Here is a 25,113-nt window from a genome sequence, read left to right on the forward strand (position 1 = left end):
AATAACGGCCCTCAGAGAACCCCACCTTTGCCCGTCTTCTTTCGAGGTTACCTTCAGATGCCTTCCTTGCCGTGTTTCTGGAATACCTTCCGAGAAGGGCTTCGACGGTGACCTCGTTCTTCTGGGTTTGTCCATGTTTCCGTGACGGGTGACCCTCTGGTGTAACGAGCATAGTATGTTGGGTATCGGAGAGCATGCGGGGCAGGTGACGGCAGTGATTCATCCACGACTGAGATGCAGACGAGCGGAGATGATCACACGCCGACGTTTTGAGGGATGCAACCGCAACCGCTGCCTGTTTTGTTTTAGTTACTCCTTTCCGTGGCCATTGAAAGATGATGATGTATACTAGACGCGTATGGAGTAGAAAAGCTCGTGATCTCTTTTGCCGACCATGCATACTGCAGAGACACGGCTGCTACCTTCTCGTGATCTCTTTTGCTGACCATGCGTAGTTCATTTCATCAATGAGAAAGTGTTCGGTCCACTGACATTCTTCAGAATTCAGACAACGATACACCAAATATAGTGACAAAACAGAGACTAGATTAGCGACTATCATACTGAACACTAACAGGGCATTACATATACATTAACAAGTGCCGCCAACGCCAAAGATATGCTCAACAGGAGATGGGGCAGCCCAATTCTTTGGCAGCAGCACTGAGGAAAGCAAGTGTCAAACCAGTTGCAAGCCTGCTACGAGCCTCCCACTTCAAGCACTTCTCAACGTCTGAATGCCAGTTTATGATTCCCAGATTCAAGCATTGGTAAGATGGATCAGAGAGGCCCGGTGCATCCCCATGAATACGACCACTGCCGTTGCTCGTGCTGCTCTGGATGATATTGCGGAGTACCGCTATGCTGAGAGCACGTACGTGTGCACTTGGATGGGAAAGACACTGGACCGCGGCTGGTAAGCGACACTGCATTACCGTATTTTTTGCACTTAGTATTTAGCACTTTGTCGCTGACTGTTGTTGAGATCAAGTCAGAAGAAGAGTTACCTTCAGCAGATTCGAGAGGTCATCTGCGACGGCCAGGCCTGATTCACCCCATTGGATCACAAGTCGAACTGCTCTTGCTGTTACTTCCAAGAGCTGCTCATGTTTGTACAGACGGGAAACAGAATATCAGAACAAGAAACTGCTCTCATAATGACAAATACCACATTGCGAAAATAATCAAAAAGTAAGAAAATTCATCCAAACTGGTTATGCTCTGTAAAATTCTAATTGAGTTTCTGATGTTTGTTACCTCCAACTGTGGCAACGTACATGCTTCACCATCAACGAGCATTCCATCCGTAGCACGGAGCAGAATATCTGAAGCACCTGCAAGGATCATCAGTGCCTCTGGGCTGTCATGATTTCTCATAAGTTCTACGATCAATTTTATAATTCTCTGGTTGATTCTCCACTTCTTCTGTCCCTGCTCATCATCTCTCGCAATCCAGGGCTGCAAATCCTTTTCTGCCTGTAACAAGAAGTTCCACAGAAGTGACTTAAGAAAATGGTAAATACTGGAAAACATACTAATATTGATGCAATTTAATAATAGAGAAAAGCATCTAAAGTAACTATGGTTTGGACCTGTAAGACAATAGCTGTTACTGCTTTTGTTGGTGAAGCTGAAACAACATTGCAGATTGCATCAACCACCTGGTTTTTTAGGGAAAAGTTGGTCAGTCTAAAGCATTATGAGCAGTACCAAGAAAAAGAACCATATTCAAGATATTATTACTATAATTAAGTTCCACATTTTCTTGGTTAATTGTTTCTCCTTTTTATGAGCAGTACCAAGAAAAAGAGGCAGAGAAAACAGCTGCCACAAATTTTTTGAAGTTTGCAACCATTATCATTAAATTTTAAGAAAAGAAAACCATGATAATCATAAGTATCTGCAAAACACATTATTACCAAAATTCTCAAGAAAATAATTGGGGTTGGAACTAAAATAATAGTGAACACGTACCAACACTTGCTTGTGTTGCTGCTAATTCTACTAAAGCATTTAAGACAATGGCAAGTCAAGAATCTTGCTTGTTCAAAGTCCTTTATGTGATGGGAGTTTGGTGACTTTGAGCAACTTGAATTGATAAGATTATCAAAATAAGTCAGGATAAATTTGTAAAAACGAGGAACTAACCATTTGATTAGGTTGGAGCACTTTGGGTTCCATTGACCTATCATTTTTGTGCTGACAGGAGGACTTACCGAGGATATAGGGTACAATGGTGATCAAAGGCTATCTTGGTGTGGACCCATGCTACCGGAATATAAGGAATGAAAGTGTCCTGGTTTGGATCTGTGCTATTGGAACGAGAAATAAACTATGAATCATGAATTGGGTTCTTTAATTTATATTTAATCAGGCAGTTTGTCAGTTATTATTGCATCAGTTACCTTAATACAACTTTTAGTTCGAAAAATGACAATGCCACCAAGATTAAAGAAAAAAAAGGAATAATATAGCCATGCGATGACGGATTTTGTGACTGTTGGCTTGTTCCTTGATCACAGTGGTAGGACCTTAAATTGAGATGGTCTAAGAAATGAAAATGATATGACATTAAAAAAAAAATCAAGATTTTCCTTAAAGCACATTAAGCAAACTTTTAGTATTAGTCTAGTGATAGATGTTCACAGGGTAGCCAAAAGAACAATAACTGAAAATAAACATCACCTAATAGAAGAATTCTTTACCTGTCTCCAACCCTGTTGAGCAGATGTACTTTCTGCGCTCACTTTCGTTTCAGGGGCTGCAATTAGCTTGTGCCACAATAATGAAACAACAGAGATACATAATTCTTGTTTCTCTGCAAATACAGTTCTTAGAAGAGCTTGTGCACCCCAATTGTAGCCAACATTTCTATCCATGGTTAGAAAAGTTGCCAAAGCAGGAGCGTCAACTGGCAAATTTGCAATACTTTTTGATGATGCCTCTGCCATAATATGATTTACTAAACTAGGCTTTTCAGGCTTTAAGAGCATTCCTGATGAACTACTGGTAGACTCTGAGTTGGCATTATCCTGTCCATCAAAGTTGTTACTGCTGTTCCTATCACTAGAACAAGCTATGTCATCCTTCCATGCCGGTGAACGTACCAAGTGCGCTTCAAGAGGTTCAGCCTTGTGAACTATGGAGGCAACATTTTTACCATGTATATCAATAAGGTGATAAAGTGAAGATGCCCTCGTGGAAATCTCAGTATCCCACTTGCATCTCCTTAGGAGAGACAGAGCATTCATGCAAGCCTTTGATCTTCCAAACAGCTCGGAAACATGAGCAGCAACCATTGCAGCAGCTACAATCTCATTTGAACTGTAGCTCCATGATGTACCGATAGACGATGGCTTCAATGAGAAAAGGGCTTCAAGAATTCCAAGTATTCGGCGAGAGTGACAAACAGCAGATGTAATACTATTATATAACTCATGAGCAGCTCCATTACCCTTTGTAACTTTAGTCATTCTTGCGGAGTCTTTAGATTCCAAACATGTACGGCTTTTGGAAATCAAAGGAAATAACTGAAGCTCACAAGCCAATGCACAAATAGCTGCTAGAACATAAGAATCAAATGTTGCAACTGGCCCTTGTTTTCTCCTATTTTTGTAACTTGTAACCGCCTCTCCATTTACTGTCTCTGACTCCCCAATTTCTTCTGCAGAATGACTACCACAACCTGTTGGTCTTTTGCTCCCATCAGGCAAAGCATCATGACTGACACAAATTGTTAGCACTACAAACAACAAGCGGGAGGCAAGGTCCATAGATGCACAAGATTCCAAAAACAGTGAATGAATCATTGTATGAAGCTCAGCAACAGCTAGGTTCTTAGTGGTAGACCACATACTGCCATGACCTCTCGGTTTTCGGGGTTGCTCCGAATTCTCTGAGGGGAAAGTTCTTCGGAGTACAGTTTCCACTGTGGCAACAAAGATTCTCATGAGGCATGCTTCAGATGGACTTCCCTGGGGAAGATACTCTAAGACTTTAAGCAGTGGTAAATACAAATTCCATGACAAAGGAGGAGGTTGCAAAGGGGTTGCAACTACTATTTCAGGCAAGTCAACAACTTCAGAACTCAGAGGAAGCAGACCATAAGCGGCTTCCCAAATGGTACATATTCTCCATTCAACATCAGGGCCATGTGCACATAACATTGATGCAATTCCTTGAGCAGTTGCCTCAATAGTGGCATCACAAATAGAAGCTTCTATCTGATTGAATTTACCATCAATAGTAATGTGTATCAATCACAAAAGAACAAGTTAAACCAGAACAAATAAGAGAATACATTTGCTGAGTGGTATGCTTCAAATAAATAATTTAAGAATTCATGGCATTGTGTAAACAACAAATAGATGACTCATAATTTTCCTTGGTTCACTTTGATAGTGCAAATATCTTGAGTTACCTGTCTCTTGTATGGTGAAATATAACCATCTACAGGTTCATGATGGACTTTGATTCCGTCAGCATGTCTCAGAGGGGGAAAGAGCAATGTAGGCTGAGAAAGTATTCGGAAAAGCAAAGCAGCTGCAGCATCTGCAGCGATTCCAACTCTCATGGACATTGCAATACCGATTGCACGTAGGAAGTGCAAATGCATCCAATTCCTTGGAAGCTGCAAAAGGAAATATAAGAAAATTAGCAACTACATGCTTTAAGAGAGATGCTGATCAATCAGATAATTATGACAACATTAGGTGTCAAAGGAAACTCAATTGAAGTTTTTGAAGCATTTTGTTGACATTACAATAATTCAGTGATTTGCAACCCCAAAGAAAAAAGTGCACGTCCGAAATAAACCAATGGTTCAGTGATTTGCATCCAGTGTTTAAAGAAGACACACGAGGAAGAGGATTTCTGACTACTTGGGCAACACCCTTAAATTGATACACATGGCCATCCAGATTAGTAGGCCTAGATATTTTGCCACTAAACGAAAAAAAATTAGTTTCTGTAACAAAATGTCTGTGATCAACGCTTGGTGGTGCAAGTTGTCTATATGGTCAAATTGCTGTCCTGCAATTGTCACTCTGATTTTTTCACCGAAGCACGACTGGCATTCAAAGAAGATATATTTTGGATCATCATACAAGCTGACATGGCCCATATGCATATCCAGACTAGTTTTATCAAGATGTTGAAATTGAAGAAACTTTTCATGATGTTGTTGTTTTCTTATGGCATTTGGTTTGATATAGTATATTTCTAGAGGATCCTTCTTTTCTATTTCCCTCTTTTAAATAACCCAATACTTGTTGAAACTAAAAAGGAAGATATGTTGACAGAAATAGTTATCGAGTAAAATTAACAACTTTGTGGTAACAGTGCAATGATGTGATGATTTACGGGAGAAATGAACAACACTGATAAGTGGACATTGGAACAGAATTACATATCTTCAATTATCACAACATACCTTCACACCAGATGCGTAATCCTCAGCTGCTCTAAGGAGTTCAACTAGTTGTACAGCAGCATCAAGTGCATCAGGTGCCCATGATGGTGGTGCTTCAAGCAGTCCAAGAAGTAGCCTCTGAGTTGCACTAGGTGTAGCAAGGGCATAGTACCTGACCGAAGAAATGCAATCATAAGTAATATCTCTACCAGCACACGTATTATATGTTAAAGGCAGGTTGCTCACCTATGAAACAAGCAAGCAAAAGGCTCAAGAGCAGGCAGGGCAGCATCTAGATGCTCATCTAAGGCATTTGTAGGAGGAGGAAGCAAGAGTGCAGGAACGGCAGCTGCTGTCAAATTTGCAGTCTCGTAACGAGCTACTTCTTCATCACAAACACTCAGTATAACTCCAGCTCCATTGGCTACAGCCCATCTGGGAGTGGATTGCATAAGTTGATGCTTTCCAGATCCACGACTACAAGCTGTGTAAAAACATTAAATAGTTGTCAGGTCTTTAGGCACATGCAGAAACTAAAACTGCATTAGGAAAAGACCTTGATTTTTCTATAGGAATGAATGAACACAAGTTTTACATGTGCAGGGATAGAAATAACTAGAGACAATTCAATCTTGCAACATATAAATTTGATATATGCAGAAGTTTTTAGTGCAGTGGGCATAATTATTCTCATGTATATGATAAAGAATTCCAAGCATAAACTGAGAGAAGCAGAAATCAACATAGACATCATACACAAAGCCAACAAATACAAGAAGAAGCTTCAAAGGAAACTGACTTACAAAAATTAGAAGAGATTCGAAGCAAGTGCTGTGCTACGAGAGTAAGAAATACCTCTCCATTCCTAGAGCTATCTCCATCTCTCTTCTCTATCCCCTTTTTTTCATTCATTTAACATCACACACAAATGCTTCCTATCAAAGTTTGCTAGTGCTGTGATCTTGGACTTCACTAGCTGTTTTGATGGGTTTGAAATGGCATTTTTTGACCTGATCAGATCCAAGTTGGTCTAGTACAAATCTTAAGGCAGAGCTGCACTCCACATTTCCCAATCAAACCTATTTATAAGCCTAGCATACACTCGATGAAGTGGGCATCATAGGTAACCCCAGAAGGATTCTCTTATGCAAATAATCGCCAATAAAGGAAGTCTTAGTTCAAATAGGTTAAGGCTTTAACTGATGGACAGTCATTAGATCCTTGCTACCAATTAACCAAAAGGCATTAACACATAATTTTAGTTGAATCTACCTAAGCAGTTTTATCACACAAGACACAGTGATAAAATATGAAGTGCAAGTATAGAATGCAGTTTTGCCTGGACCGGCATGAAACGGATGGCATGTGTCATGCAGACCACCTCCATTTTGAATGATCCGGTCTGACCTATGAAAAAAAAAAAAATTAACTCATCAGTTGCTGGTTTAGGGCTTGTATTCGTGAGCCACTTCACCATACGTGAAGAGTCTGCGAGCTACCTATTGTCGCTTGTCCTTTGCCATGCGCCGGTGATTTTGGGTATGCTTCCTCCTCCTCCTCCGCCTCCTCCTCCACCACTGTTTTATCTTCTTCCTTCCTTTATCTCATTTCTCTTCCTCTTCTTCCTTCTTCTTCCTCCTTCTTCCAACTCCTCTTCCTTGACCGCATCCACTTTTTCCTCCTCCTTCCTCCATCGCCATATGTCCCTTCCTCTTGTTCCTTTTCGAGTCTTTGGTATATACCAGTGTACCATGTATCGTTACGTTGGTATTGGGGTATTGGTTGGTATGTACCGGTCCGAACGACTGGTGCAGTACCCTGATACGAGATTGCAGTCCTTGCTTGCAAGGTCTAGGAGTGTTTAGTGTAGAAAGCCTTACCTCTCCATGCAGTTTCATTTATTTATTAGATGTTTTGCATTGTGTTAGGAAAGAATAAAATCATAATAGATTATGTAAAAATTGTGTTTGAACTTTGAATACAATTTGTCATAGTGCATCTTGAAGCATATAAATGCAGAAAATATTAAAAAGAGTATGCTATCAATTTTCACGAACCAGTTGTCGGAGGCTTTAGGTCTCCACCTGCTGCATATTTGCCCATGACCCCTCCACACCTAATTCAAAAGAAAATATGTGAAAGGAAATGTTGAAGACTAACACATGTAACAAATTGGTCTCTAGTTCATAAAGGAAAAAAAACATAGTCTAGGTTTCCACAATATCAAAGCAGAGAAACTTCAAACTTAGTGACATATGCAACTCAAGGCCATACGTAACTTGATCATTATTGAAGACTAATATTCCCAAACGAAAACTACATTTCATACCATCTAAAATAATCACTTCTAATTCCCAGTGGTGCAGCAAGCAAAATATCCGTTATCCAGGGAGATAATGGTCGCAATGGTTTCCTATCTTCCTGCTGCAGTGGGTGATTTGCTTCTTCCTGCTTTGACTTGCTTGTGGTAGCACGGTTGTCACTATTGCTCCTCTCATATCCAACATTATGATGCTCAACCTTGTGAATTGGCCGATTGTAGTGAGTTAAAACCCGTAAAATTTCCCCACATGCCAAAGCCCATTGCTCAGAATATTCTTTCTGCATTTGAAAGTATTAGTTGGTAGAATAAATTAGTATCCTTAAGACATGAATTAGAACCCTGAGGTTCTGTTTTAGAAGTCAAATTTTATGTATGGTTTCTGAAAGAGCATTCTACAACAACATTAATCAAACAATAAAATGGCTAATTTCTCAAAGTCCCATACCTCAGAGTTCTGTTTGAATAGAGATATAAAAGAGCAAAATGGAGAGCCATTTCTATCATATGCCAATGTCCCATCAATTATAAGTGAAAGAATTGGATGGATAATGGCATGACCATGCTCTGGATGGTGCAAAACAAATACAGCTGGAATATAACATTAGCAGTCAGTAACTTCCCCAGTATAAAGTTTAAATAGAAGAAATGACAGAGAACAATTCATGACATCTATAGTATGTAATTGGCACAGGGAGGAGTAAGAATCCCATACCCAAAACTTCATCCAAAAGGCGCTTATCTTTTGAAGGATAATGACTTTGGATTAGCTGCACATACAAGTCCAAGTAGCAGTAAATGTAAGACTTTGTCACCATTTGTTCATGTAGAACATAATATTTTTTTAATGCAGAGTAAAAAACATGACAATAAGCTCATGATCTGTGGTACTGAAAATTGAATGCTTTTAACATTATTCCGATAGAAAGGGTTCATACCTGAGCTATATCTTCTTGGAATTCCTCAGACGTGAACTGACCAAAATATTCAACATAGGCCATCACTTGTGCCTTTAAGAACCAAAAGCATGTTAGGAAAGAAATCAGACAAAAGCTTAGACATGGCTAACAGTCAACAAATTTACTTTCAGGCATACAGTGAATGATTGTTTATGGTAAAATCAACTGCTCCATTGTATCCATTTATTTTATTTTTCCCCCTCTTTTCTGTAAAACTTACCCATGTTAATCTTATCAGGGTTTAAAACTTCTAATAACTGAAACAACACATATGATTACTGATGCTATGATATCTAAATCTTTGTGTAGTTGGCAAAGAGTATATTTGATTTCTATAACCAATTACAACTTAGAGTCAAGAAAGCAAATTGTGCTATATAGGGTCAACATGGTGCTACCAAGAATGTTATCATCTTAGTTCCTCTTCTAGGAAATAAATGTATGAACTAAGAGATCCAATAAGAAGAACGAATTGGTAACACAGTGAAAGAAGCCAATGTGGAACAGAAGATGCTAGAGGTACTAGCAAATCCAAGTTGTAGCAGCCTAAAAGTAGAACATGAAGATCTACCAAATAGATGCTGAAGCCAGCAACAATGGTAAATATGTCTAGATCATGAAGACATGACCTTAGTCAAGGACTGTGTCGAAACCACGTTAGAATGGTCTAGGAATTCAGATATTAACAGGGAAGACATGAGGAAGAGTCAAAGTGGCTAGAGAAATTACCAATAGTTAAGAAACAGTTATATATAATTGCATCACTAGGAATAATTGAACACCAAAAGCAATAAAATTTGAAGCACAAAGTAGTACATATTATATCATAACAGGGAACTGTATGTAGATATTACAGAAATTTGGCATGAAAAAATGGCAAAGACATTTAAGTAGGACTTCAGTTAACTTTTGTCTGACTTACATTATATTGCCTTTATTCTAGTCTTATTGTAAGCGAAATTGATGTGGGTAAAAAGGCACGAATAAGACCCAAATCAACTTCCTACAACTTCTACTGAAGGATTGCAGATGTGAAGTTTCATTGCAATCCAGCAAGGCATCAAAGTAGCAGTCTAAGCAACAACATATTGTAGGGCACGATATGAAAAAAAAAAGAAAGAAAGAAAGAAAGAAAGGATAAGGACTCCATCTTTTACCTGTTTCTGCTGCTCACCGAGTGGTGGCGGCCAAAAGAGGGATGAGAATTGGAGCCCATTGGTCCACTTCTCATGCGAGGCAGACATTCCGAGCCCCTACTCTGCCCCCCTTGTCACAGACTCACCTCCACAAGCCGGCAAATTAATTTGAGATGCAGAAATTTCGTCCTTCTCTACCAAGAATCAGAGCATGCATTAACTAGCATAGCCCAGTTCAGATGCCAGTTCATCTATAGAACCAAATGAAACCTAACATGTGCATCAACTCGTATCCACATCCGACATCAATCTGTCAAACCAACAGAGTTCATCCAACTCAAGTTTTGCTCAGATCAACTGGGACTATCATCCACATGTAATCCGTCGATCCTGCTCAGGCGGTTCTAGACCAACAAAAATCTAGCAAATATCTGGAACAAGCTCAAACGCACCAATCTCCAAATATCTACACAAGAAATAATCACAAGGCTAAATTACCTTCATTATATGTGTAAAAGCAAATATAGGAAAAATCAAGAAATGAGATTCTAAGGAATTGATCATTTCATTCCCCTCGGTTCAATATCCAACACTCTGACAGAAAGAGGAAGAAGAAAAATATATCAAAAACAGCGAGAACTAGAAACTTTATTTCATTTGAGAAAGATCCTTAGAAGTAGGCGGATAAAATGGAAGGGAAGCAACATGATCGCATTGATTCATCGGATCCGAAGTTTAGAGTCCGCCAAACCAAAATTTAGCAAGCATACGCAAGGATTTCAAATAGACAACCGCCGTATCTGTGTAAAACACAAGTAAAAGAGAGCACACAAAAAAAATCAAGAAAGCGGTCCGAATGAACTACACGTTCGATCGATCTTACTTAACCATAAAGTATACAAAAAAAACAACAACAAGAACAAGAAATTCTAATCGAAGATAAATTTGTATCGAGAACATCATAAACCTTTTAAATGGAGAAAAAAGAAAGAGCGAAAGAAACACTACCGCGATGGCTCCTTGGATCCAAAGATCGGTGGAAGCTCTACGTGGGTTCGCTGAATGGTTGGAGGGAGATGAGAGCTAGGAAGAAAGGTATGGAGGAAAAAAAAAATTTCGAGAACAAGGAGAAGAGAGGAGGAATCTTGAGAGAGGGAGAGAGAGAGAAGATTATTAATCGGTTCTCTCTTCTTCGTCTTTAAGGAGGGGGAAAACAAGAAGCCGGCAAAAGAAGAGAGTAGGGAAAGATACTTTGCAAAGCGGTGGTGCTTAAGCTGGAGGCTGCCCTTCCCTCTCCTGATCTCCAACGCTGACGTGGCCTTGATATTTTTGTGCATCCCTCGGCGATTGCCGGTGGACATGGCCATGCATCATGCGTCATGCATGGGTCACGCATTCCCATGCCGCATCATCCATGGACGCGGCCGGATGATCCATGTCTTGGGTGTTTTTTCCGCAGCATGACAAAATTGCCCCCGTGCCATCACATGCACTGAATCCAGCCTGGCTAAAGCCAGGGAGTCACGGGTGTCATGCCATCAGTCACGACTACACTCCATGGTGCCTTCATGCCCCATATAAAAGCGCTAATTAAACCTGTATTATACAAACTAGCAGCCTCCAGCAACCCTTGACGATTAAATATCAAGGATTAATGGCGACTTTCTAGTGACTTTTCTTACATTAACAATTTATCATTTATTAATTATTATTATTACTATTATTGATTTCATTCGCTTAGGCTCTCATTTAGATAAAATAAATAAATATAAAAAATTTCAAAAAACTTTTTATTATCTGGGTACGTTTTTATTTATTATTATTATTATTATTATTATTGAAAGGTGTTTGTTCATCTTTTAAAAAAAAATGCAGCAAAAGCAATTCCTGCGAGAAGTAGCATCCAAAGATGGTGCCAGTGGCTTCCACGGCATCCGTTTGGACGTCGCAGGAACAGCTACGTGGCCTCCTCCTTAGCCATGTCTTCCGTGTACTCCTTCGTCCGTGGTAGATCGGCCAATCAAATCACCGAAACAGACCGACCACGAATCGAGCAAGCCACGCCGGTTGACGGTAAACCCTCGCCGACGCGGACGGTCAAGATGACCTGCCCGAACCCCCCAAGGGTGTGGCGCGGAGCGAAGGATCCCTCGCCAAAAAGCCAACGCTTCCTCAAACGGGCAGCTGCCCCAGAGAGAGAGAGAGAGAGAGACGTGTCCAGAAAGAGTGGTGGAGGGAATTAGATATTTTGCGTCGTTGTGACCGGCACGAGCCGGTGACGGAGAATAATTGGTACGACTTGGCAGCCAATGGGAGGGTCTCTAAGGATTTCAGCGATGCGGGAGTGATGTGGCATCACCAGGTGAGAGGAATATATTTCTTCGGACTCAAGGGACGTGACTGATTTGTTCCGCCACGATGGCCCACGAGCGGCGGGGCCCAAGGCATCATGTCATCTCGCAGGGGATGGGAAACCCGGGTGGTCCATGCACGCATGCATGCGTAGCACTGTTCGGATGGTGGGATCGCATGGGCAGAGAGACCCAGGGGTCACGACAACACATGACCGGTGAAATGACGTCATTGCCTTCATGGTGGTTGCCACAGTCCACGCTCCAATTCCTCCCTCTTGACTCTCGATTAATTTCTTATTAGCAAAGAAAAGAAAATTCATCATTTTACTATGATTTAATGTTCTTCGTTAGGCCGATGCCGAGTCGTCAACATGTTAATCATGAAATTACATTACGATGATTAATTACAAGTCGGCGGCGACTCCATTATGAGTCACGAACTACGCTCCTTAAAAAATAAAAGAAAATAGAAAAAAAAAGAAAAGAAAGGGCACACGCTGCCCTCCTGACCGAATGATTCGATATCTTATCCGCCATCAAATGTATGATGATATAATATCTATGGGTACGGGGATAATTACCAAACTTCGTCCGCATAGCCCAATCTAAATTTTCTTGGGCTCACGGGTCTCTTATATCGCACATGCCCAATTTATGTGATGTTGGTGAGACAAGACAGCTCTCGGCCTAAACGAACCGATGAATGATCTTCTGAGCTATCGAAGAGCGAGCCCACCACAAAATATCTTCCCGAGTATAGCCGAATTGTATATAACGAAGATGACCTTAAAACGGTTGGGTAGCAGTCTGTATCAGCCACAATCGCAGGCTCCTTTGGTTAGTTGGGTGGGTGGGTGCTTCTCGCTTTAAGCGTTGAGACCTTTGGCTCTCGAGATTGCACAAATAAAGCACCTTTTATCCTCATACCAACATGAGTTTTCGCGAAAGGGAACATATATGTATATGTTATATTCAATCGCTTGCTGCAGGTTATAGCATTCTTTTTCCCACACACAGAGATTGCAGCTGATAGTTCTCACGAGACAGCAAAGAACAGATTCTGAAAACTGCACCCGACCACGTATTGACGCATTTATGCATCGGAAGAGTTCGTCGTGTGCACAGTGCACGAGCTGAATTCTGAAGACACCACGCCGGGATGCATGCTACCAGAAGAAGGTGACATCGGAGGAAGGCTGGGATTCGTCCTCATCACGCGGTGGGTACCTCCTGTTCGATCCGTTTCTTGACCCGGCAGTTGTCGTGTGCACCGATAGTAGCTCCTGTTCATCGCAAAATTCATCGGAAGAGTCTTCTGGGCTTTCGTTTAGGGTCCTAGGATTGTGTTTCGCATCATCGTCATCATCATCGTCTTCTTCTTCCCCCCAAGTCCCTTCGAAAGCCCAGAGCATCAGATTCACCTGCAATGCATGGGAACACATTCATTTCAGGATAACACTAGTTGGTCCACCAGGAAGAAGCAATGATTGCACCCAGAGACCTCAGTGGAATCATGAACCAGCAAAGCATGTCAACAGGAGTGCTCTTGGCTGGGAGAAAGTCAGATGTGGGCATCGGTGGGTCTCACTGTATGTTTCCATCATAACCTGGATAATCCCATCAAGGGGAAGCTCCGATGCCTCCCATCGACCGATACGAATCTATGGCCTGGCTATGTCCGCATGCAAACATATGAACCCAAGTCAAGAGGACCAGGATACGGAGAGGGAGATGCTGGTGCTTCGCTCTACGTATGGTCAAGTGTGGTCTCCTGAGAGGATCCCTTGTGACTTTTCGTCGTTAGAATCACATGTATTATTAAATATGTTAAATTATTATTTAGTTAAAATTAAAATGATCTAATTAAAATAAAATTATTTGACTAAAACATATAATTATTATAAAAATTAATTATGTAAATATTAGTCATATTTCTAACTTAATGATGAGATAAATTATAAATATGAAACTCTTAAGGTATAATTATAGATTCATCAATTAATAAAAACATAATTATAGATTCATTAGTTATAAATATAAATAGTGTTATGGTCCCCGACTACAGTATCAAATGAAATTTTTTTTATCTGTAAAAAAAAATCTAAAGTTCTTAAGAATACTATGCAATTGGAAGATCAAATCACTAATTAATTCAGAAAATATTCTGATAGATTCATCACATACGTTTTTGTGTTAATATATTTCATAATCATTATAAAATTTTATGTATATTATTGTGAATCTAATAAGTCTTTATGAAAACATTTTAAAATTCGATTTTGGTTCTATAACATCAATTTACATAATTTAAAACGTTTTAAAACGTTTTAAAATTTGATATATTTCTTGGATCTTTAACATCATTTACAGAACGTAATGAGATCCTCTCGACCAGGGATTCCTCCTGCATATGGAGCAATAATGCTATATCGTTGATCCAGGCTATAGCGAGTGGGAGATTGATAAGACCCTATTGCTCATAGGATCAGAAACTTCTTGCAATACTTATTACACTGAAAAACGGACCTATTGCTTACATTATCAAAAAGTGAATACCATACCTGATTAACGGGTTATGATATATTGTAAATAGCTTATGACTAAAATACTGAAATAGAAGCTCCTGAGTTTAATGTTGATCAGCCTTGAGGACAAGGCTTATTTGAAGATGAAGTAATTGTTAGGACCTTTTTATTTTATGAGATTTGAATAATATTTATCAAGTCTTTAATAAAATCGGATAGAAGTTAATTTAATATTTATTTATTATTAAGAGTCTAAGTCTTAGTAAATTCTAGATTAAACTCTATAAATAGTGATGTAACCCTTTCCATCAATCAATCAATAAAATATTATTTCAGTTTGTTATGACAAACCCTAAGAGATCGATCACCTCGAAGCTATCAAGGAGACTGATCTGATTATTTTTTATTTTATTTTATTTTATTTTATAAGAAACCTTAGGATTCTATCGTTTGATATCATAGCGATAAGACTTATCTTATCGAGACATAATGAATGGTTGGCGAGGAGAGGCCTGTTGGCGAGGAGAGGTCGGTCGCTCTCACTCCTCCATTGAGAGTGAGCTCATCGAATCATGGGTAGGCCACTGCCTGATGCTTGGGCCGGATGGAACCCCTCTTTCGTCAACGGGTTATTCAAACCGTTCTTCGTCTTCCACCTGCAGTCGCGTGAGTCAGTGACAGTAGCGGTGAACTCTCTTTTTGGGTAATGGTCAACGCGACGCGTGTTTTGTTTTTGTTTTCTTGTGGAGTGCCGGCGAGCTGTGTTTTTGTTTTTCATGTTTTTCAGCGCAAGAAGGGGATCTCATGACCTTTTAGACGCCTTAAGGCCGAGAGAGTCTGGTGGTCGGGCCACCGATGGAGCTCGTCTCCCTCGTCTTGAAACGCCTCTTCCTTCTTCTTCTTGCCCTTCTCTCATGTCCCACCAACACGATCGCTAGAGGCGGGGACCTGGGCGCGCATCCTTCACCAGGTTCTCTAATCTTCCTACATTTTCATCTCGAGTCCGTTTCTTTTCGCTTGACCCGCCAGAACCGAGTCATCCGGTGAGAAATTTGTGGAACTGCGTTGTTGATTTCTTGATGCCGTCGATTTGTTTTTCTCAAATGGGCCACGATAGGTTTGTGAACGATGCAAGTGATGGTAATCTTGAAATTGACATGGCCGTCGTCGGACTTCTAGGGTTCCAATTTGCGGTTTCGTTAGATGGAACCATTATGCAGATAGCTAGGGGTTTTTTGACTTTAGGCGTTACCAGTGAGCAGTAAATAACTAACAGATTTGATTTTCTGAATCAAGAACTAAGGATTTGTTACTAATGTAACAAAAGAAAACGGAGTTGTGTGATTATCTCTTCTTTATGGCGGTCAATTTATCTCTCGCAGCAAGAATTTGTTCAAAAGGCACGAGTTCTCCAAACCCGAGCGGTCATGTGACGCGTATGTTTTGCAGGGTTTATGGGCCGTGGAGGTGGTCTCCTTGCCCGGCGTCTGTTTGAAGATAACTATCCTGAGATAACGTATGTATTGAGTGGTAATCGAATTTGGTGACTACGTTCGGTAGGATGGATGTATTTAGGAAATGTAACATTTTGTTACTGTTTTAACAAACTTGCAGCGATGAAATGACTCGTGGGTATATGAGCAACTCCGAGCTTGAGGAGGCTGTAAAGAAATTCAGTAAAAGATGTGCTAATATTACCAGGATATACAGGTAAATTTGATATAACATTTAGATGCTCCTCTTTTGTGATTTCATTAATGAAACGACAAATGTCTGATGATTTTCTTGAGGGTTCATATAGCATAAGATGGTATGGTAGTGGGCATATTACAGAGATGAATTTAAAATCACAACTTCAACCTAAATGTCATGGCACCATTTTACTGTAGTCTTGTTCTTGGATTTGTTAGTTCACCGTATTGCGAGTTTTCCCCTACGTATGCTGACCTACATTGTCTTCTCTCTTTGAGGGATCCTCCAAACCTGATTCAGCATTGGAAAGAGTGTCCAGGGTTATCCATTGGTAAACTTCTTTTTCAAGTGAAAGAAACATGTTGTGTTCTATTACACTTTTTTTCTGTTTTATAGAGTGTGTTTCTATTAACTATTAAATTCATCTTCTTTTTTGCCTATAGTGGGTAATTGAAATATCTGACAAGCCTGGGCAAGAAGAGCCTGAACCTTCATTTAAGGTTAGTGACTTCTAGCCTTCCTCTTCAACAATTTTCACTTCTGAAAAAAGAGATAAACTGATCTGAACTTAATTGAAGCCCTCACACAAGCTTCTTTTCTAATAAAACCATACGTTTTTTAGCTCAAGAAATAACCAAATTACGCATCCAACGGACATCCTCAGCCTCAAAAAAATTATGCATTATAGAGTTGTGCCTTCCTCACGCCTGCCATCAATGCTTGGTATTCAGCCATGTTTTCATTAGCTTCCTAACATGGAGCAACCCATGCTGCCAGAATCCTCCCTTGACCATGGTTGAACACTTTTCCAGTGTGGGCTAGACGATCGATCAAATGAGTCATCACGTTCAAGTATAAGACTATAAGTATGTTATCATTCCTAGCACATCCCATATGGTGCATCAATGGAACAGAGACCTCTCAGAACTATTGCTACAATCAGCAAACCTAAGCCCTTTCACAAGCTAACCTTTATAAACTTCACTTTATGGAGCTACAGCTTGTAATAAAATATCGAATTATGGTGCTCTTCATTACTCAAGAGAGTTCAACTTCCTTATAAATTTAAGGTGATTAGTTAACTTATAAAGTGTTTTTTGTTTAATACTGTTTTTTTCCCTTTATGTAATTGTCTTCAACATGTCATACATGTTGATTATGTCCACACTCTTTAACTTAATAGATGAGTAAGCGTAGGTTATCAGCTGACAGTTTGACTCAAAACTTCAAAATTGATTTCTACTATTATCTTAGCCTAGATCATCAATATGTTGCCTTCACTTAGTTGCATCAATGTGTTGTTTAAGATTTTTGTACTGTCACTATTGCATGCCATGTTCCTGAAAATTTCTCATTGGAGTTAATTCTCCTAACTCTGGGTTTTCTAGTATTGGGAATTGGTCTTATCTGAACTGCTAAAGGCTTATCCCACTTTGGATCAGATTGATTCTCTGGTTGTCAGTGCACTAATCTTTGTCATATAGAGAGAAAGAAATGGGGCAATTGCTGCACAAAGGATTTGTGATTTATGCCATTTATGTATTCTTTTTAGATAAATAATACTCTACGTGAAGTGCTTGTGTTCTCCTTCTAGATTCTTCTGAGGTGTAGGGAAATCTTTCAAGATTGCTCGTTGCTTGTATGAGCTTAAATTGCAACAAATCTGATAGAACTTTCCACATCATATGTACATTACTTGTAAAGTATGTTATGTCTACATGTGGTATTTTTGAATTTCTAGTTTGGCTCGCTTAATGTGCTGAGGAGACACCTAATGGATATTGTAGTTCGTCGGTAACGTTCATGGTGATGAACCTGTTGGACGAGAGCTACTGATGCTTCTTGCAAATTGGTTATGTGACAACTATATGACGGATACCTTGGTAAATATTTGCCCACACCTGCAGAAGGGGAATAAAGTTATTATTATATGTCAGTGTTAACACATTCAAATACTTTTTTGCTATGTAAACCAATCTGTTTTTCTCTATTTGCAGGCAACACTAATTGTTAAACATGTCCATCTGCATATTCTTCCAACAATGAATCCTGATGGATTTGCTCTTAGGAGACGTGGGAATGCAAATAACGTGGACCTGAATCGAGATTTTCCTGACCAAGTGAGTAGTTGCATTAGAATTGGAATTATCATGATGAACACTGTTTTATATTTCTTACGTGTTGACAAAATGGCACTAAAAGGTTACATATCGTTTATCTGCTCACTGAAACTATTTAGCACAAAAATAATTGCTGATGATATTTCATGACAAACATAAATCCTCTCAGTTTTATCCTATAAATGATATCAAGCACTCCCGCCAACCAGAAACAAGAGCAATTATGACTTGGGTGAAAGAAGGTCATTTCACAGCCTCTGCAAGTTTACATGGGGTAACAGCTTCTTCTGTTTTATCATCTATTGCACAACAAAATGTTCAGAATTTTGACATTAGTATTACCGAATTTTGTTAATTAAACTTATTGCTGATATAAGTTGTTGGGTTATTAAAGAATTCCTAGTTCTGATTCCTGTCTGCTACAGGTCATTTCACTTATGAATCTCATACAACATATATGTGTTGGCAGTGTGACACTAACTCCTTGGCTATCTTTACAGGGTGCGCTCGTTGCAAATTATCCTTGGGATGGCTCCCAAGATACACGGTAATTTTTTTAGTGGCCGCTAAGTAGCTATGGTGCAGCTGTTCTTGGTTCTATACATGCTTCTATAACATAAAATATTCATCTTTATTCAAACTAAACTTAGTTAAAAAGAACTAGTGACCATTTTTCTTGTTGATGTTATTGAATTTTACATGGTTGTAGCACATAGGATGTGCTACAACCATTCCTTTGTTAACTCTACAGTTTAATAATGTCCTTTTTTTCTGCTCCCCATGTGCAAAATAATAGGAATACTGAATGCAAATTGATCAAGATGGGGATGCCTATCGTAACCAGTTGAGACTGATAGCTAGTTTCAAAGCTGATGCTTTATTCTAGTCATATGGCTCTGTTGCATAAAATTCTTTATAATTGCCTCACTAGTGTTTGCCCTGTAGGGACACGAAAGTAACTTCCTCACTTTTCTGTGACATTGAAACTATAGTTTTGTTAAATTTTCTACCACTTTGTGTTTGTGTTCCTATTGCAGATTTATGTGAAGTTCTCATTTCAACCCATGTTTTTTTTGTATAATACTAGTAGTTTGGCATCTTTGGGAAATTAAAAAAAGGTCATGTGGTTGCTGCAAGTTCATATTTCCATTTTCTGTCAACAGTGTGATATAATTGGTCTCTAGTGAGAAAGGAATTACGTTTTGAGAGCTTCCAATGTCATTTTATTTTTACCTAGCTAGTTCTTCTGTAGTATTTTTGTGAAGCACTAGTTTGCAGTGGGCGCTAAATGTTAAGACTTCACTATTACTTCAATGATGTGTATATACTAATATACATATGAATAATTCTATCATGCAATTGATCATTTACATATTTTTTGACATATTTTACTATCACGCTTAACAAGAATGTCTTTGTTCATTGGTCACAGGAAACAGTATACTTCAAGCCCTGATGATAAGACTTTTCGCTACATGGCTAGTCTCTATAGTCGTTCACACTATAACATGTCCCTGAGCCAAGAATTTGAAGGAGGGATAACAAATGGGGCACTGTGGTATGATATATCAGATCTATTTTCTTTTGTGTCCTAGATTATACTCGACTCCTGTAACTAGTTTAACCCTAAGTTTTGACTTTCCAAACTTGATCTTATGTTAGGTACCCTATATATGGTGGAATGCAAGATTGGAACTACATTCATGGGGGTTGTTTCGAATTGACTTTGGAAATTAGCGATAATAAATGGCCTCAAGCAAACGAGGTTTTGTTTGAATCCTTCATAAATGATGCCCTATGTTTTGATCCACTTGGAGAATGTTCTTAGCTATTTATTATAACTACATCGTGATGTTTCTTGCAATATAAGAACTTGTTTTCAACATTGTTGGATCTGTTTTCTTAGTATAATTTATGCTTCCACCAAACTACAAGTTCTTTAAATTATTTTATTTTATTCTACAGATAACATATAAACTTCTAGGGATAGTTATTCGACAGAATTAGGCACTAGATCATGATACCTTATTTGCAAGAAGGAAATAGCTATTTGGATGAGATGATAAAAGAAACTAGAAATAAGAATATCAACCAAACATAGTGTAGTTAGCTCAACAGTACAACTTTAAGATGATTTTTTGTTCAGATAGGATGTCTAATTAAATATTGTTGCTATGATACTTTGTTATTGAAGTCCTAATTTAAGTTAGTGTACTAGACCCTTATTTTCTCCAATGTTATGTTTGTTTGGAAATCTCTTGGACAAAAAATTATTGCTTGTAATTAGTGTTTTTAAAAACGCTAGGCACCAAGATCCCAAAACGCCCGAGGCATTAGGTGTCCGCCCGAGCGAAACAAGGTGCTCATGAATATCAAAATTTAAAATATATAATTAAAATTTTTGAACAGTCGTTATGTTCTAAGCAGTTTTTTTATATCAATGTGGTGTTCCTACCTATGTGAACTTAGAAGAACTAAGTTCTAATTCCTAATAGAGTAATAGTGCACCACCCCAATATGATGCAACAAGTTAATTGAAGAAGGTATTACCCATAAAATGAGAAAGAGATGACTGAGAAGATGGAGAAGTAACCAGTGGCTATAGAGGAAGGTGGGGGAAGCTGGAAATCGATGGTGGGAGAAGCTACAATGACGGACAAGGTTACCGATGGTGATGGATGAAGTTGCAGTGGCAGACGAAGCATATAAAGGTGGCGAGCTAGCGAAAGGGTTTTACTTCTAATTTCTTTCATCAAGTCGAGCGTGGGGCGAGAGGTGTTAGGGTAAGTGACGTTAGGTGCTTCGATTAAACAAACTTACTTGCCTAGTCAAACCCAAGCTCGAAGTTGACTTGATTTGGCTCGGGTGCTCGTCCGAGGCGCACAGCGCTTGGGCTCAGCCATGCGCCGGAGCGACACCAGTGATTTAAAAAGCACTAAGCGCCAAAAGGTGCCAAAGTCCAAAAACGCCCGAGGCGTAGGCTCTCGCTTGAGCGAAACGAGGCGCTAAAATATAAAAATATATAATATAATTAATAAATATAATTATTTAAAATTTTTAATTAAAATATGTTATTAAATTAAAAAAAATCTATTAACAGTATTGAAAATTAATAATTTCAAATAAACCTAACAATATTAACAGTATACTGTATACTGTTAACAGAAGGAGAAGAAGAAAGTGTAAGGGGGTGCTGAGCCTGTTGACTGAGAAAAGAGGAAGCGGCAGCGGCGAGCAGCGGGAGGCGCGAGCGGCGACAGCAGTAGCGTTTGCGAGCAGCGACAGCGGTGAGCAGCGGGATCGGGAGCAGCGGCGGCGTGGGTTAGGGTTCCGTTGTCACTTATAGCAATTTTAGTTGGTTCGATTGAACCAACTAACCATCGGAGACCGAACCAGAGCTAAAATCCTGGTTCGGTCGCCTTGGCTAACCCAGGCGCTCGCCCGAAGCGCCCAACGCCTGGGCTCGGGCGAGCGCCCAGGCGGCGCCTGTTTGAAGCGCGCCGCCTCGGAGATTAGCGAGGCGCTCGGGCCTCGCCTCACCTCGCCCGAGCGCTTAGGCGAGCGCCCGAGCACCTTTTTAAATCGCTGAGCGACACTTCACTGAAACGCCTTGCCTTAAGGTGTTGTGAGGCTCTTGGGTCTCGCCTCGCCTGAGTGCCTAGGCGAGCGCCTTTTGGAAACACTACTTGTAATTATAGTCAAGGAGATCCAATAAAGAACAGAGAGAATTTTTTGTGGGGATCAAAAAGGTCCAAGAATGATAGAATTCTAAAGCCTCTAGGATTGGTGTTGTTTAGCTAAAAGGAGTAGCCTTTAAGTCAATGTATAGTTGATATATTCATGTTAAGAGCATTTAGAATCGCAGTCTCCTCCATCATCTGCCATTTGTCATCTTAAATTCACAACAAATCCTCTCGTCAAATGACATTTAGATCGGAATATGCAGTGCATATACTTCGAATGGTGGATAAGGGAATGAACTGCAGATCCCATGACTCTTAAGAGCTAACACATTGCAGAAAACAAATCATGTTAGTAATAAACTGAGAATTTATTTTGCACATGATTGTGTCTGCTAACACTAGAATTGGTCTCTTACACTTCCGGCCAGCGCAGTTACCTAAAATGGTTTAACCAGTTAGGACCTAGACAGACTGTGGAATTAACTGAGACTGCTAGAATGGCTCTATCAATCAGTGTGGATGAAATTAGTCATACTTTTAGAATTACTTAGTGCCAAACACCGGGTGTGATGGCAGGCCTGATTTATGTAATTATTGTGACTCTGAAGAAATGGATAATCTCCCTTTACAACTTATTTCTAAAAGAGTATGACAGTATTTAAATATTAAATCAATCACCAAAATGAGTTACTGTAAAAAATTGATTGATGCTTCATTACTAGCAGGTTTTTGAAAATTGGAGGTGCAACAAATAACATACCTAAAATTAAAAATAAATAAATATTATAATTTTCTTGAAGACCTAGCTTGAAAACCCTCTTCAATCTGTTTGAGATTTTGGATGCATTTACTTGTATTTGCATTGACCTCTTCTATGATATCACCAAGACATTAATTACATTCTTCTTTCCTTTGTTTCCTATGTTCAGCTTCCTATCATCTGGGATTACAACAGAAAGAGTATGTTAAACCTAGTAGCAAGTCTTGTGAAGGTACACTATTTATGTATTCTTTATTATCATTTAGCTACAAATCTTGTCAACAATCCCAAGTCTCAATTTTATGTAGTAATATGATATCTGGATAACTTTTTACATTTCAGACAGGGGTTCATGGAAGGATTTTCTCATCAAAAGATGGTCATCCATTACCTGCCTCTGTGATGATCAAGGGGATCAACTACAAGGTAAGTTCTGTCCTGTGATTACAGTTTATATTCTTACATTATACCAAAGTGAAGTTATGGTATACTGAACTGACTTTTGTGGCTGGCATTTGATGCAACTGGACTTATAATTTACTAGCATCCTCTAGTTTGACTAGCTATTGTGGAACAGCTCAAACATGGGGGCCTAGTTCTGATTTCTGGCCTCTATGAAACGAGAGGAGACTTCTGCATAGCATTGTTCAAATATAAAAGAACATCGTACCTACTGTCATCATATTAAAAGATTCTTTGACTTGTAAATTTTCCTTTTTTTCTTTTTTTAGGTGAATGCCAGTAGTACATTGGGTGATTACCATCGAATGTTGACCCCGGGGGAGAGCTATGAAGGTATCATCATTTTTAGCATATGTCTGACTTTTGCCCTTTAAATAATTTAAAGCTGATTCTTGGTGCTGCAAAATGTGGCTCTATGGTCATCATAGTGAGTATCAAAATGTTGGTTCTGCCGAGTGCATTGCCACCGTAACTACCAATTATTTGAACCATTTGACTAACAAGAAATTTTGAACTAGTTGTCAAAGCAGAAGACATTGGTACGGAATGACTCTTCTATGAATCCACGAATTCAAGTTAAAATCTGATGTCTACCAGGTTAACAATATTCATTTTTTTGTATCAATGTCATTTTTTTTAATTTTTCAGTTATGGTGTCTATGCCTGGCTTCCAGCAAAAAGGTACACGAATATTGCTAGGAGATGAATCAGCTAGCTTGGATTTCATTTTGGATCCTGATGAAGCAACCAAAAATGAGCATACTAGTGTTAAAGGATTTGGCTGCAGCTGTGATGGCAAAGACAAGCTTGAGCTGGTTGAGTATTTAAGAGGGGTCCACCTGGAAATCTATATTCTTGTCTGCATATCCTTGTTTCTCTGCTTTTTGTTGAGGAGGAAAACATTGTGCAAGTTACTGAACCGGCGGAGACAGATCACACAAAAACGACCAGTGGTTGTTTAAAGCCAACTAATACATAGTAATTCTTTGGTCATTTTTTGGTTTCCTGGGGTGATCCTGATGGTGATGCATTCTACAAGGGAGTAGCTGTATCGTTATCTGCAAGCACGAGATGGGAGCCAGCCATAGTTCAGTAGCAGAATTTATCGTTGCTTGCTGTATACTAAGTATTTGCATTAATTGAAAATGAGGTCATGTAAGTGATTTAAACTGTATTGAAAATGAGGTCCTCTTGCGTGGTTTCCTTACCCTTCTTGCAGTAGACTGTTCTCCGTCGCAAGCTATGCTTTTGTTTCTATTTAAGACCCTACCTAGCACACAGTGTTGTGGAGAACACTGATGGCACCGGTCAGATGAGTCTCCAAAGATTGATGATGCAAAGCATTCTCAAACAACTGCCCTAGAAAACTAAAAATTCTGGATCGACGTCTGCTTTATCGTATGTTGCAAGATACGGTGGTAGGAGGATATTGGAGTCTTATCGGTCCGGCGGGTGGAAACGCATCTTTGTGTTCTTACCGCCTCCCAGCCAGATGATAAAATGGCTCAAAAAAAAAAAAAATTTTTTTTTGTTGGTTGAAATCATTTCTCCTTCTAAGAGGCCATTCTTGTCTCACCTGCGGCTTCGAGAATTTGAAACGTGGAAGGATTTTTGACTGAGAGGAAGTATGAGAATCCCCATGTACTTACCTGATGCCAAGCTGATCACAAGGTTGCCCGAAATTTGTTTTCT

At 39.4% G+C, this 25,113-nt stretch overlaps 2 protein-coding genes across 5 annotated transcripts; one reads left to right on the forward strand and one right to left on the reverse strand.

The window, feature by feature from the left end:
• Positions 1–526: 526 nt before the first annotated feature.
• LOC135625155 (protein GIGANTEA-like) lies at positions 527–10,068 on the reverse strand. Its single transcript, XM_065129536.1, has 14 exons — positions 9,847–10,068; positions 8,669–8,740; positions 8,446–8,500; positions 8,179–8,321; positions 7,740–8,011; positions 7,468–7,526; positions 5,657–5,894; positions 5,432–5,582; positions 4,421–4,630; positions 2,706–4,223; positions 1,593–1,661; positions 1,258–1,476; positions 1,008–1,100; positions 527–926 (listed from the first exon to the last, which is right to left on the reverse strand). The coding sequence occupies exons 1-14, from the start codon at positions 9,931–9,933 to the stop codon at positions 624–626; spliced, it is 3,489 nt and encodes a 1,162-aa protein (XP_064985608.1). The 5' UTR covers positions 9,934–10,068; the 3' UTR covers positions 527–623.
• A 5,158-nt stretch (positions 10,069–15,226) lies between these two features.
• Positions 15,227–24,628, forward strand: LOC135585829 (carboxypeptidase SOL1-like). Of its 4 annotated transcripts, XM_065129539.1 has the most exons (17): positions 15,227–15,407; positions 15,492–15,674; positions 16,154–16,220; positions 16,319–16,414; positions 16,697–16,727; positions 16,840–16,896; positions 18,184–18,279; positions 18,394–18,516; positions 18,686–18,790; positions 19,017–19,063; positions 19,949–20,074; positions 20,179–20,281; positions 23,129–23,191; positions 23,302–23,385; positions 23,691–23,754; positions 23,940–23,960; positions 24,070–24,628. In XM_065129539.1, the coding sequence occupies exons 2-17, from the start codon at positions 15,560–15,562 to the stop codon at positions 24,381–24,383; spliced, it is 1,512 nt and encodes a 503-aa protein (XP_064985611.1). In that variant the 5' UTR covers positions 15,227–15,407; positions 15,492–15,559; the 3' UTR covers positions 24,384–24,628. The 4 variants fall into 4 exon arrangements, with proteins under 4 accessions (XP_064985611.1, XP_064985610.1, XP_064985612.1 ...); XM_065129538.1 differs by having other exon boundaries at positions 15,227–15,674; XM_065129541.1 differs by lacking the exon at positions 15,227–15,407 and having other exon boundaries at positions 15,536–15,674; positions 16,087–16,220.
• Positions 24,629–25,113: the final 485 nt, after the last annotated feature.

Source organism: Musa acuminata, chromosome BXJ2-10 (genome assembly GCF_036884655.1).
Source record: "Musa acuminata AAA Group cultivar baxijiao chromosome BXJ2-10, Cavendish_Baxijiao_AAA, whole genome shotgun sequence".
Taxonomy (NCBI): Eukaryota; Viridiplantae; Streptophyta; class Magnoliopsida; order Zingiberales; family Musaceae; genus Musa; species Musa acuminata.